Source organism: Plodia interpunctella, chromosome 16, assembly GCF_027563975.2.
Source record: "Plodia interpunctella isolate USDA-ARS_2022_Savannah chromosome 16, ilPloInte3.2, whole genome shotgun sequence".
Lineage (NCBI taxonomy): Eukaryota > Metazoa > Arthropoda > Insecta > Lepidoptera > Pyralidae > Plodia > Plodia interpunctella.
Window position 1 is genome coordinate 3,346,149 of NC_071309.1, and position 15,261 is coordinate 3,361,409.

Genomic DNA, 15,261 nt, shown 5'->3' on the forward strand with positions numbered 1-15,261 from the left:
ACTGTCACCTAAAATGGTGACAAAGAATTTTTTTTCAAGCTACTTTCATGTCTCACTGCTGGGCAAAGGCCTACCATTTCTGCTCCCACAAGTGTTGATCCAATGCGGTTTCCCGCCATTCTGCCGAGAAGCGCTGGATTAATGTTAAAAAAACCTTACCTTAAATAATCAACAATCAGTATAGTTTAGTATAATATTAGTTTGGGAATTAAAAGCCACTTTGGCGGTTGCATGGTCATTGGTTGGGTGGCCAAAAGTGTTCTCGTCTGTATCCAATTCGCACTGAATCCGAGTAGTGTGCTTTATGTATGTATACCTATGTCAGTTTGTCACTGTTATTAATTAAACACGAGGCTCATGGCAACATCATAATTGCACGTGATATTCAGTTTGAGCTACATCCATTTATATTACTTGCGGTAAGTCTTTGAAATTTTAGGGTAAGCGCTGCAGTATTTCTAGGGGAAAAAATACAAAAAACATTTTTGCCAACATGTTTTCTTTTTTATTTATTAAAAATATAACGACTTCCTCTTATAATATAAAACTACAATGCTGGAAGTATCGGCTAAAATTAACATTTTTAGAACTTATTAGAATGGATAACTGGATCGTGTGTTGACTCTGTAGATTCCGGAGGGACACCTGAAACGTCGATAATTATAATTGAAAACATTTTTGACAAAGAAAATTTCCAAATTATGTCATAAGAAACCATAGATTCAGAATATAACTGAACTAATACAGAAATTGGATTTCAGCATTAGTTCAGTTATATTCTGACTCAGTAATTATACATAGTAACTATTTTTGTTCCACTGGTGTCGGAATAATCTTTATGTGTATTAAAGTAGTAATTTGTTTGTAATGAATAACTCAGAGACGACTACTAGGTACTACAAAATTATGGTTTTACCCGAGCAAAGCTGGAACGTTAAATCACTGTCTAAATGCATTTTTTTTTTCGACAGGAGTTTTTTATTTATATATGAAATCATACTTGAAATAAAATAACAAGATGAAAATACTTACGGAAATTTCATCAGTACATTATTTCCCATCGAGAGAAATGTACCACGGCATGTATTCCAGTTTTTCTGAAGCATTGTGTTACAGCAGTTAGCATTAAATGTGTTATCTCTAAACGACGCAACTAAGTACATCCATGCTCTGTTGTGACTGCAGTCATGTCCACCCCAACACCCTGGTTGGTAGCTCCCACCGTTGGGGTAAAAGTCCGCATGACCCAACTGGACATCCAGACCGTTGGAGGATATTCCACTCACATCTGTATGGATTACCTCTACGTAATACGCGTCGGTTCTGGCTAATCTTATGGTGCTCCTAGATGGATCCAGTCCTGAAATTGTTTTTTAGGTTAGTTATTGATAATTGCTTCTTTAATTAGGTACTTAGATATAATCTGTTTTTACGACTGGATGTTTAAAATTAAAAACCAAGCAGTGGCGGACCTTGGGAGTCGTTTATGTCTGATAATGAATCTTGTTTTTATTAGAAATTTATTAGAAATATAATCAGCATAAAATTTTTGAGGCTGAGATTTGATGAAATATATAATGATGATAATACGAGTAAATGGGGTCAATGATAAATAACTTTCTACACAAATAAACTTAAGTCCTGTCCGGCAAATGATTCCGATAACGTCAGTGAGTAATTCCTAGTACCTACGTGTGTTGGAACGTGTAGAACATTGTCAGTCTGGACGTGACCTACAGTTACATGCCCCTCCTCCGTACGGTAGCTGTAATATTAGGTATGTTACAAACTGATTTTTGTCATTGAAAGTGAAGTGAAATTTTAATTAGGTTTTTTCACTTTATCTCATCGTATACTCATGTTCCCAATTCCATTCACCGCTGGGACGCATTGAAACCCTGGGTTCGCTTTAAAAATAAACCTAAAAATGAAGATAGTTCGGCTGTGTTCCCTTAATCACTTCTTACGATAATCACTGGGCGGATTTTCCTAGTATTTACCTGTAATTCTAGCAACACCGCCGAGCCTTCTACCAGCAACACCAACTATATGAGCTCCCAAATTGAAACCAATCAAGTGAAGAGTTGCAGGGTATATCTCTTGATTGGCTAAGAAAGTAGCCAGGTGCTCGCCAATACTCAACACCGCATTTTCGGCAAGTGAGTACGACATAGCTGCGTATATTGACCAATCCACGGCTATTACGTTGACATTTTCAGTCTTCAATAGCTCTGTAATAAAAATCAACAAGTAATTAAGTCGTTTTAAGTTTAAACTCGAGGAAGTTTATACATGTTCAGCATTTTTTCTAAAATCACATGATAAGTAATTTCAACACATATGCAAATGCATAATGCAACAGGTACTCATACTAATATTATAAATGCGAAAGTCTGTCTGTTCTGCTTTCACTTCTCGATTCGATCGATTTTAATCCCCATTCAAACAGAGGCTACTTTTTCCAAAAATTAACGCCCCAATTACCATAATGACGGATGAAAGTTTGTATGAAAATCATGTCTGTTTTGCTTTCGCAAAGAAATTCACATTATTAATCATAATGGCGTACTTAAATATAAATGGCGTAATTATATGTAAAAATACAACTCCATAAATTAAGTACTTGTTCCTATCCTAATTTTTGGTCAATGTTTACAGTGTTATTTTCCAGTCTATTAATAATATTAATAAAAATATTATTACACTATAAGTGCATACTAATTTTATATATTATACAATTTTGACTTGAAGAAAAAAATAACAAATATTTCTTACCTCTTCTAAGATCAGGGTTAAGAGAAGTGAGATACGTGCCCTGGTGACCGTGCACAATGACGACAGTGGTAACCCCTACTATAATATTCACGCTAGTTGTATTAAAACCTAGCTGTTCGCCTAATATTTGCCTGAAAATATACAAAAATTATAATGAATTCTGCAACAGGTCAATAAGTCGTATGGTCCTTCTATATTTCATATTGTTGTTCATTTTTTCGTTGTTTTATTTATAATATAGTACCATGTATAGTAATACGGATGTAATTGAATTAAAAAAAGTAACGTTGGGTCCTTGATAGAAACTGTTGATTAAAGATTAAATAGATAATAAGTAAAATTAATTCATACTTCTATACTATAATATTATAAAAAGAAGATTTGTACTTTTATTACGATTTGTATTAAAAAACTACAGGGCCGATTTTGATAAAATTTAGAGAGAGATAGACGAAACCTTCAGGAGTAACATAGGCTACTTTTTGTGATTTTACCCGAGCAAAACTGGGACGGGCCGTTAGTTAATTGCAATTTTGTTTTGTGGGATGATAGAATGTCCTGAACATGTAGGATTTAAACTCATGTTATTGGTATATAAAATATATTTATCTTTGTCTTTCTCTTTGTCTAAAATGATGATGTTAACGAACTCACCTGTTATATAAGTAATATCTATTAAACTCTCCATTTCTTTGTAATTCTGCATCAGGGTTACCCTTGGCAACAGCTGTAACAAGGTTATTTAGTTTTAATATTGTATCTGCAATATAATTTTATTGCAATTATAGAAATTATATACGCAACTTCTAACAAAATCAGTAGTGAATTATTCATGACAAAATACTCGTAGTAAAAGTTATATAATGTAAAAATAGGTATGTAACAAAAATGAAAACCAAAAAAGGTAGCCAGTGTTCTGTACTCAAGTACCTTATTAAACACAAAGAAGAAGAAGAAGGGAAAAAATCACAGGTACATCCGAAGTTTATTAATAAGCGCCACTTACCTAGACCTAGAAGTAATAAAACACTCTTCAACATATTGATTTCACTAACTTTTAATAAGTATCCTTATAAAATATCTCGCACTTTTAGTCGAAGCAGTATTTATATGAACCTCGATCAAAACATGATTGTGCTTGTGATTGTGACACATATAATTAGGGGAACGTTATCATCAAAGTAAAATTTGCCGACATTTTAGTAAATACGACAATAACAAAGGTGAAAACAACTGATATTGAGACATTAATGATAAAAGAATCTCGAAGCTTCCTAGTTTTGTTCCTTGTTGCTGATTGCAAGAAATTATACGAAAAGATATGAGCTGGCACGAATATTGACTCAAATTGTATTAGTTACAAGGTACACAAATGTCAACAAACCTGTGGTTCCGCCTGGTTATAATAGAAAGAGAGAAAATAATTTATCTGTACTATTTGCGTAATAAGTCACATAGGCATCAAAATTTATACAAAATCCTTGCATTGCATTTTGAAAATTTTACAACAGATTAAAATCTTTCCCAATCAACTGAAATCGAATAGAAAGATCAACTAAAACAAGCAAAACATCTAACACGAATTACAACCAAATAAAAAGTTTGACTTTAGTACGAAATTGACTCTGGACTGGGATACTTAATGGCTGAGGAAGAAACCGAGAAAATGCTAATATAAATATACCGAAGACTATCGGTTAGTTTAGTGCCATTGTGGTTGTACGATGATGCAGAATCGTTTACACATTTTATAAACCAATATTTACATACGTATATAAGTATAGTGTACAAGGCGTTATGACTATAAACAAAGCAAATACACATTTTCAAAGAAGTACATAACAAACTTGCAATACGATACCTTTATTTATTTTCAATGTTTAACAAATGACATGTAAAAGTAATAAATTGAAAAATATTCAACTTTCGAATCTGTGAGACGTTTCTCAAAGCCAATAATTACGCTATTATAAGGCTAATTAATCTATAATAATTTCCCGGCTTCGCTTCGGGTAAAACCAAAATAAATATAAATACACGTAAACTTTTCTCAAGAATCAACTTTTTTTATTTTTTATTTATTCAACAAAAACAGTACATTAAAGATTTAAATGATCTGCCAAACTGTTTTACAGTTTGTCGGCAGGTTCTTCGTTCTCACTATATAGGTATTGGTGAAAACCGTACAAAAATTCGTCTATACTATAGTAGTTTTTGAGTTTATCGCGTTCACGCAGTCTTGTCACTTGTCACTTCATACTCGCATCTCTTTGTATGTCTGTCTGTACAGTGTTGTACTGTACCCTTACATGTTTGTAAGGATGTACAAGTATACTCACCTATTTACTCCATTGACAATTCTCTAGTAAATAAAAAAAACACACAAGGTTTTCTAATTTCATTTTAATTATTTTTTTTAATAAACAGCTATGTACAATACAATACAAAAATTCTTTATTGCACAAATTAATTACATAGTATACATAAGTACAAAATGTATAATCACACATAGCATGACATTATGGTATAGATAGATTGTGCAAAAGGCGGCCTTATCGCTGTAAGCAATTTCTTCCAGACAACTTTTTGGGAAATTGCTATGTACAATGTCAAGGATCTATTAAATCCTTACAAAAAACGTTAATACGTTTATTACTCACAGTATATATCTATCCATTCATTCATTTAATTACAAACATTAAGACACGCTGATCTCTATAGATAAATAAATTAATTTTTAGGAAAATAAATCTATCAATTAATCAAATAAACAAATAAAACAATAACAACAGTTAATAATAATATACCAAAAACACAGAATTTATAATACATACTACAAAAAAAGTCTTATTTGATTCAACAGTTTTCAGTTTGAAGCAAAGATTTATATCAAAATCTTTACCCATTTTGAAATAAATTTTACTAAGTTACCTTCTTCAATTCACTAATTTTACGCAGAGGACTTTAACTGATACGAGATCTGTTTTTATCCATCAGATAGTTACCTCGATTGCATTTGATAACTTACTGATAGGCTGTACCAATCAGATGGTAAAACAGAAAAAAATAATTAAGATTGCGTATTCGCGGCAGATTTCGTTAGTCTTAAAATTGGTATAATTTTGTTTAAAGCTAATTTGCATGTTGGGATGTAACTTAAAATAGAATTATTATTTTCGCTTTTGTTTCTACTGGTACCTTTACTCCAGAGTATATCTATGACTCTCCACTGAAGTAAGTAATAGAAGTAGTGTTCCAGAAATACATACACCACTAAAAGACAAAGTTTATGTCGACTTAGTGTTCTAATTACTGGATACACGTACTGTCCTTGAGATAGGGCGTGCACGCATCTGTAAACAAATAAGTATTACTGAACACTATTACGTTAGACCATATCGTGATACATACAATCATGCAAAAAATCAGTATACTCCCATATATTTTTACGCAGTTTAAAAATATTTTTAAATTAATTATCGTTTTTTTTTTTTAATTAAGCTCTACACCATGTTATAAGCTGTAAGTTTTCCAAAATAATAAAAAAAAATTAATACTCACACGCTAGTATAGGTTCCTAAGAACAGAAACATAAGAGAGAGGCCAAGCGTAAAGTTTTTGGGTATTTTTCGTGGACACAGGATCAAGTCTAGAACCACAAACACCAAGGAGACTGTGTGCATACAATGCTGTGTCCAAAATGGCGCCAACTCATCAACGGACGCTGGAGCCACCAACTCCCTATCTTTATTCCAAAGCCGCCAAAACAATAAATCTGAAAACTGCAAAGAAAACAAAACACTAATTAATCCCACATTAGTTCTAGAATGTTACACAAGAAATAGAAATTGAAAACGGATTAGGAAACTCAACGAGACAAATGCATTTAGCAAACTCCCGTTCATTTTTTTAAGGGGCGTGTTTTAATTTACGTTGATTATAATTAATATTAATGTGATAGGTATACATATAGCAGACTTATGCTTATATAGAAGTTCGCATTTAAATCTCTAAATCAAGTAGCATAATTAATTGTTCATCACACGTATTTCATTGCATTGTATTCAAAAAAATGCACATAGACACTACTCATTATGAAAAATTTATTAGGTTTTCTATGTATACATTTTCATTTGGAAATGAGATTATATGTATAGCTAGCTAGCTAGCTAGTCGGCTAAACACAAAGTACCGTATCTGGAAAGTTTCTTTTTTATTGTATTTTATTTTCTTGTCAAATTTATTCGACAGCAGCGACGTAGGATTATTCGTATACTACTAATACTATCTTCTGACTTTCTCACGAGAGCAGTTATTATATTTATCCGGGATTAATATCCCTATATGTCCCTATTTCCTTCTCCGTACTTCATCTACATGTATGCAATTTCAGGAAGATCATAAAGCGTCATCAGCGAACAAACATACTTTCGCATTTATAATATTAGTTAGGATTGTCTCAAAGTACAAAATTCGATAGTCGTCGATTGACCACACGCAGAGCCCATCCTACGCATATTTAATGTTTATTTACGTACCGATCGTACAGTCAACATCACGTCAACCTGCCCAGCTTGGATACAAGTCAACCGCTATTACCACCACATAGATCATCACCGCTGTGAAGTTGACTGTACTATATAAAGACAATGAATATAATGAGAGCCTAATTCAGAAAGGACACCGTCACAAGATCGTGCATTATGTCAGGATTATAATGCGTTAATATATTGAGATATTTGAGATATTGGCGATATTGTAATGACCCTTAAAGCATAAATATTATATATGTTATATAGTAAATATATGTAGTTTTTTGTTCTCATTTTTAAATTTAAATTTGCATTTTTATTTTCATTTTAAATGTTGTTCTATAGTGAAATGCAACGTGCAACCTATCCATTTTTAAAACATTTTGGCGTAAATACGAATATTTTAGGGTTACAATTGGTAGGTGCCCTTTAGAATGTGTACGCATCGAGGAATACCTCCTACTGGCTTTGCGTCATCACAACCCAGAATGCAACACGCGAATGAGACAGCGGGCAAAGAGTTTAGGGCGTCAATCTAGTTCAAAACTTGAGACAACACAGAAAATTGGGAACTATTTCTCGGATATAACTTACAATTGTGACCGGTAGAAGGATGCTTGTGAAACATAAGTTCCTCATTTTGTTTAACACCCTAACGTGGCTCAGGTTTCCTTGGGAGTGTAGTTCCCGCCATTCGCAATACAGGCTTGTGGGCAAATACGCGAGAGTCGCCAACTGAAAAAAAATGAAAGGTTTTTCAAATTGCGGAAAAACAAAACAAACATGTTGTAGCTAATATTTTCCTGTGAAGTTATTGACTAAGATTTATTTTCTGTAATTTAACTTATTTGCGGATTTTTTTTTCTGCAAAAAAGAATACTAAAATTTGCATTAATATTAAGAGATTTATCATTGCCATTACAACTGTGGTGTATAATTAGTATGTAATGGTGACATCAAATAAATGTAATTTTTTAAATATTCATTTCAATAAATGCGTGCAAAAACACGTCATTTTACTATATTATTGTAATGTTATTGTAATTACTTTTGTGAAACAAACGTTGTAATTGTAATGTAACTACTAGCATTATTTTTCTTTGGAAGCCAGAAAATGAGACATAAATCATGACAGACAGACATAATGTATGTATATATTCATCTGCAGCTACAATCGAAATAATGATATCATTATGAAGAAAATGAATAAACAAACAATGATGAAACTCCATTTGTTGACATATTAATATCATAAAAAATAGAAGGGTACTGAAAATAACATAATAAAGTGAGGCAGGATCCTCTTAATATAATAAATATAAACGTTTTTGTCACATTGCCTCAATCAGTGTTACATAAAATGTATATATTCCAAAACATTCCAAAAGCGGGTCAAACCGGTCGTGAAAGCACAGTCGAATCTTCACAATTTAAGGCTTTATTTTTGACGCTAACCCCGAACTTCAGGGCATCACAGTCGAGAACGACCACTCGGAGATGAGAGAGACAAAAAACACATCAACAAAAAATCCGCTAAATACTTACATTGAACCAACAGGTGATCAGCTTGAACCTTATATCCTGGTAAACCCACACCTCAGGATGCGCAGACGACCGGAAGTCAATTTTTAGCATTTTAACCGACATTACAGCTAAATGAATATAGGCCAAACTATACAACCACAGCCTGCATTTGGTAAGTACATCACTATTTTTCTTATACATTTTCACGTAAGTGTCCTTAGTAAGTGTGAAGGAACCTCACTGTGCATTGTGTTAAGAGGTTCTGCACTGGACTCTGTGAGTGGATGAGTTTTGTTAGGCTAGCGTTACGTCATTGTACTAACAACAAGATTTTCCTTACAGAGTATAGGTATACTTAGCTCCGACTCTCATTGTAGACAGCTGTTTTATAAAAAAAAAAACAATTGCATGAAAAATATCCCTCTGGCCACATGGTCTGGCTGCCAGGTGGTTAGGTAACTTTCTATGTAATATATTAGATAATTGTAAAAAGGTAAAGTAATTAAAACTTGTTTCATTATAACAGGTACAAGAACAGAAGTCACTACATAGATTAAACTTGCCATGAAAAGACGTTCTGAAAAAAATTGGTAGTAAGTATACAACTATTTTAGGTTTGCAATAAAAAGCAATTGACAACATTTCGTTTTTCTAGCTCCATATTTTCGTATACTAAATAAAAACATACAATTAAACTATTTCTAGTATAGCTAGCATACCTATTGGCTATGTACAGTCAAAAACAAAAATGTAGTCATTCACTGCCGGTCATACCCATTTGTGACGCACAGTCCAGCCTACTGACACTCAATAGTTTGGAGCTTGTGAAAAGTGCCTGTGAAGGCCTAATTTCTGAATAAATGATTTGATTTTGACTCATGCTCAGGATGCTGTGATGTTGAACTACTGGGATATGGCGAAATCGACTCTCTCTCATTCTCTCACGCGTTAGAGCCGCTTTCCTGCTTTTTCTTCCCCACTTCGATTTTCAGCATCTAGTAGTCATATCATTAGAAATCGACTACTTATACTATCATACCATTATCGCATCGTCTCGGTTTGTGACTCAAGTGTTTGCTTTAGGTATTTATTTGATTGCGAAGTAAATTTTTGTAGAATATGTATCTAACACCAGGCTAGTAATATCTCATGACAGCAAAATTATGTGGCTGAGGATAATAAAAATTTAAGTTTTATGATAAAAATTGACAATCTCAGTGTAAGAGGTTCTTATTAAAAAACTAGCTTCGCCTCGCGCTTTGTGGGAATTTCGGGATAAAAAGTACCCTATGTTATGTTATTCCAGGTTACATTCTACCTACCCGTGTACCAAATTTCGTATAACAACTCGTCCAGTGGATTGAGGATATGAGTGATTCTAAATTATGTAGATGTTCAATATTGTGACAGACATCTATAACGTAGAAGCATGGAATTATTACAAAGTACTTACAAATCCATGCGTAGAAGTATTAGATAATCAAACTGTTCACAGTAATTTTTTATCTTTAAAAAAAATAAGAGGTTCTAAATTATATTAAAAATCAATATGAACACGACGTGTGTTGACGTGACAGATAAAGACGGGATAATCCCGTCCAGCGACATATACCTATATGGTCATATTACATTTTACAAAGACTACAATATAAAAAAAATATGTTAATGAATGGTGTTTCGCCGTGAACTCACGATTTCCGATATTTTGGGAAATCCTAGGTACTATTTATATTACAAAACCACAATTCAAGGCTCATACAGTTCACACTTGTAGTTTTACAAGTAAACCCGAGTATGAGTCTCATAGCACTAACAACGTTTGTTTTAAAAGTATTGATAAATCCTTACATTTTACTTTCATACAAATATAAATCACCTATTTATTCTATATTCTGTGACAGCCCCATTACTCAGTCGCGCTCCGTTACGACGACGCACCACCATGTGACTCCGTTGTGCTCCGTTGTTTTCTACAGGTTATCTCCATACATATATCTGCGATGATCCTCAACGGATGTAAACGTGACGGACGACGGAACGCAACCGAGCAATGTGGCATGGCTCTTACATGTAAACGCTGGGTTGGAGGGTCATGGGATGACGCACACAATATTTGCACGCTTCTATAATAATCCTATTGTAAAATAATAATAAAGACGTGGATATAAGTCAATATTTTTTGTCTATATCGTATATATACTCGTATATGGTGATTAATCATAATGCCCGGACACTTTGAATGCAGCCTAGCCAATTCGGGCAGAATAAAACAAACCATGTTATTTATTATTATTTATCCGGGGCGCTGCGGGGCTATGGCGGCCCCACGCGAGCTTTGTCGTCGCATATGGTTGTCGCTCACCACCGCAGCTTCGGCTTGCTGGTCAGCTTCGCCAGCCAGCCTCAACCGTGGCGGAGAGCATTAAAACCACCTGATCTTCAAGCTCGTTGGCCGCCACCATTACGCGCCTACGTAGTTAAGAATACTCTAGGGGTAGATGCGACAAAACTAAGTGGAGTCAGCTTTACGGCAATTCGTTTCTGTATGTACGGTGATGTAGTCAACAATAGTGTTATAAACTGTTTTCATTATTCTGTGCTATAGTCTGCACAATAGATGACAAGCGTAATTATAATGCCTGGTCAATTTGATTATACCTGCATGTTGCCCTTTCATTTTAGGCATTATTCAAGTAGCGCGGGCATTTTTGATAGCGTCCTATTAATTACTTGGTCCATAACACATACATAGGTAATCTATATGACATAGGTATTCATAATTTCGTAAAATAATTATATATACGGTATTATAGTTATTATGTACAATTATGCACAATTTAATTGAAACACATGTAACATCATAATATGGCTGGATAAATATTTAAAGTATAAACTTGATATAATGACTATAATTTATAATAATTAGTAGATAATATTCATTATTATCTACTAATTATTACAAATTATAGTAATATTATATGAAAAAGTTGTGATGACGTCTTTATAATTAATGTGTTTGTAGCATAGTTCAACAAAAACATGGTATGATACAATTCAATACAAATCTGGGGGCACGGCAGTATCCCAAGCCGAGTAACAAAATATGTTTTACAGCCACACGAGAGAAATATACAATCAACCCATTCTAGATAACCTTAGGCAGAAGGAGAGTTAAAAGAAAGAAGAAAAAGGCGTTGGCGAGCTAGGTATCCACCTAGCATGTACATAACTGTGGCATATATATTTTTTAAATTATTTTTAACCCTTTTATCGCGACACTGTCGTGCTCCCAGTACCAGCGCTAAGCATACTGGATCAGTCGGATATTTACCACACAAGCGAAATGTGCAAGAAAATGTTTGTTGGATTAATCAGACATCCGCGGTGGAAGGGTTAATCCACGAATAGTTTCCCTCAAAAATGTAGTACCTTGTGTAGCCCTAAGGTGTAGGGATCCGAGGGTTCTAGGTGTAGGGGTCCGTCCATTCGGACCCCTGCACCTAGCCTTAGAGTGCTGCTACACAAGGTAACAACATCAAAAAAAAACTAAACAAAAAGTTTTTTGGTAGATGGAAGGAAGAATACGTAAATACCATTAGAGATTAATAATAAAATGTCATGTGCATTTTTAGCAGAGATTGGACCACTAGTATTTTAGCTGTTGAGGACCCACTTGACTGCTGGGCAAAAGCCTCCTCTAACCTCCTCCTCTTGTGGAATTTTTTGATGTCACTGTGCCAGGATTGGACCACTAGGAAAAAAAGGATTGTTAATCTTTTTTTTCCTCTTATAGTATTTTTTTATGTAAAATATCAACCAAATCTAGATAGTTATGATTGATCAGACCGGTGGTGGTCCCATATATTTAGAAAGGGCCCCGCGCGCGTGATTGTCCTAAAGAACCCATTCAGATGTAGTATGTAGTAGTCAGGCGGAAAAGAAAAAGAGGTCCGATGTTTTGTGTAAATCTATTTTGTTTTTTATTTACACTTCTTTTCGTCATCATTTTGATGTGACATCGCCTTCATAATCCTACGTCATTTATTTTTTGTTGTTTATACTAGGACGTGAAATAATCTAATAATTTTTATTTCCAGTGTCTTCTGTTTATATAAAGTGTGAATTACGTAAATAGCATACATCATCTAAAAATTAAATTATGCTCAACAGTTTTCGCCAAACATGCGCAGTCACACCGCTTGCTAATTGGTTTTGTCACTAATAGAAGAAAAATAATAATGAGAAATAATTTCTTGGAGAAGTAGATGTACCGTTCACAACAGGTAAACCCACGCGTGAAAGAAACATGTGTAATATGCCCACGTATTTTTTTGTTTAATTTATTAATTCATTCATTCTTTCTAGCTTTTTGTACATATAGGTACAGTAATATACACCAAACGTTACGAGGACTCTATAAAGATTCGTCATTCGATGTACTGCGCCAGTGGCGTGGTTATGACCTGGAATAGGACCGCTCCATGTGGTCACGTGAATCGTGTTAGGCGATTAAGGGACCAAATACTTTGACATCGTATCGGCAACAAAAATACGGCGTCTTCGTAAAATGGTTTCGCTTTACCATTTGGCTATAAAGCCGTAATAATCCTCAGGGCTCAAAACTCTAATGTCATAAATGTAACTGCAAAATACATTAAGAAAAAGCAAAGTTACAACAAATAAAGAGACTGTGCCACCGTTTACAGAAAATTAAAAAAAGCCCCTGTTTGATGTGAAAAGCGTAGTTCCCTTTGTGTCCGAGAGGAAACATCAAAGAAACTTGTGAAGTAACCAACCACTGTATTTTACACACAACATTTTTTTTTCGAAGTTTTAACGAGTAAGTATGAACTGGAAGGAAGAAACAAAACGTTTATTTGCTCAAACATTATCACTAGGTACAAAATAGCACAGTACAAATCGGAACGGGAATAGTGATAAAAATGTGTTTATTTTATTATTTAATTTTTGGAGGTCTTCAGCAAAATATAGGATAAAGTATGTATCATAATGATTAGATATTATTTATAAAACTATGCTAATTACAAGACTTCGCCTGTTAATATCAGTTGATAAAGAAAAACATCTACACTATTACTTTTGTAGTGATTTTTCACTACATAGTATAAAACAAAGTCGCTTCCCGCTGTCTGACCTTACGTATGCTTAGATCTTTAAAACTACGCAACGAGTTTTGATGCGGGTTTTTTAAATAGATAAGAGTGACTCAGGATGAGGTTAACGTGCATAATATTGCACCCGCACGAAGCCGGGGCATAGACCTTCCCTAGTATAGGACTGAATGCAATAATGCTAAAATTTGTCTAAGACAGCTTGAGTATAAATAGCGTGTTCGTAGTAACTAATTGGTAATCTGTGGCGTGTTCCCATTGCTCAGACGCGTTACGATGCGACGTCATCAGTCATGTTGATTTTGACACCCATCGAAAAACTTAGAACGTGTGATAATATATTTATATACTTTTATATTTTAGGTTACACACTGATCCGTATTTATAATATCATTATAACATATTATATTCCGTGTCAATTTCAACCTTAACGTTGGCAAAATCGAAGCCGTGTAATTAAAAAAAAAAATTTCGACGTTCGACAACGCATGTCAGTGTCAAACCCTATAGGAAACAACGGAACACGACGGAGGAATACCTACAACGTGCGACGTCGTCGCAACAAAGCACGACTGAGCAATGGGAACCCGCTCTTAAAAACCTTGATATCGTACGCCATCTACACAGTGTTCACCAAAGCATGTAATTTGGTCGTAGGTACAGCACGACCATTGTAAAGTAGATCTACTTTACGCGCCCGTGCTGTACGACCAAATATATTTTCTGTTTCGTCATAATACCGCTAGAGGGCGAGTAATACTAATAGTATAGTAATACTAGTAGGTGCTAATTAATCATAGAATTTATTTTCCATTATGACACCGTGGGATCATAATATAATAATATTAAATCGAAATAATAATTTCGATTTAATTTTCTATTCTGTCCTTCAAAATGATTATACCAATATTGGTTGAAATTTTTCCAATACAAATTATTCCTGACATTGATATCGGTTTACCGAATTTATCAATTCGAATCTTTTGCAAAAAAAACAGTTTTTTTTTAACTTTCTTCAGTAAATTCTGTATACCTACATATCTTATATATAAACAATGCAAAATGATCACTTAGGCACCGCTACAAGATAATAAATATGTAACTACATTTTTTAAGCATTTTATGTAGATGTAGCAAATGAGATATAGATTGCGCAATGCCGGCTCCAAACTATCGCGGAAAATTTCGCCGAACTTTAAAGGATTCGGCATACATTGCTGGGTTTTCATTGCGTTGAATAAAAGCACTCAGACACACTATGCAATGTTCATAAGAGTACATTCGTCTCGGTGTTCGAT

General features: G+C 34.1%; 2 protein-coding genes across 2 annotated transcripts; both read right to left on the reverse strand.

Annotated features, from left to right (window-relative positions):
• Positions 1-482: 482 nt before the first annotated feature.
• Positions 483-3,966, reverse strand: LOC128676744 (pancreatic lipase-related protein 2-like). The gene is made up of 6 exons (XM_053757049.1): positions 3,782-3,966; positions 3,430-3,502; positions 2,776-2,906; positions 2,001-2,231; positions 1,033-1,360; positions 483-645 (listed from the first exon to the last, which is right to left on the reverse strand). Exons 1-6 carry the CDS (start codon positions 3,813-3,815, stop codon positions 594-596), a joined length of 849 nt encoding a protein of 282 aa, XP_053613024.1. The 5' UTR covers positions 3,816-3,966; the 3' UTR covers positions 483-593.
• Positions 3,967-5,168: 1,202 nt separating this feature from the next.
• Positions 5,169-9,106, reverse strand: LOC128676568 (androgen-dependent TFPI-regulating protein-like). Its single transcript, XM_053756746.1, has 4 exons — positions 8,853-9,106; positions 7,902-8,042; positions 6,337-6,557; positions 5,169-6,128 (listed from the first exon to the last, which is right to left on the reverse strand). Exons 1-4 carry the CDS (start codon positions 9,030-9,032, stop codon positions 5,846-5,848), a joined length of 825 nt encoding a protein of 274 aa, XP_053612721.1. The 5' UTR covers positions 9,033-9,106; the 3' UTR covers positions 5,169-5,845.
• Between the last annotated feature and the right edge of the window lie 6,155 nt (positions 9,107-15,261).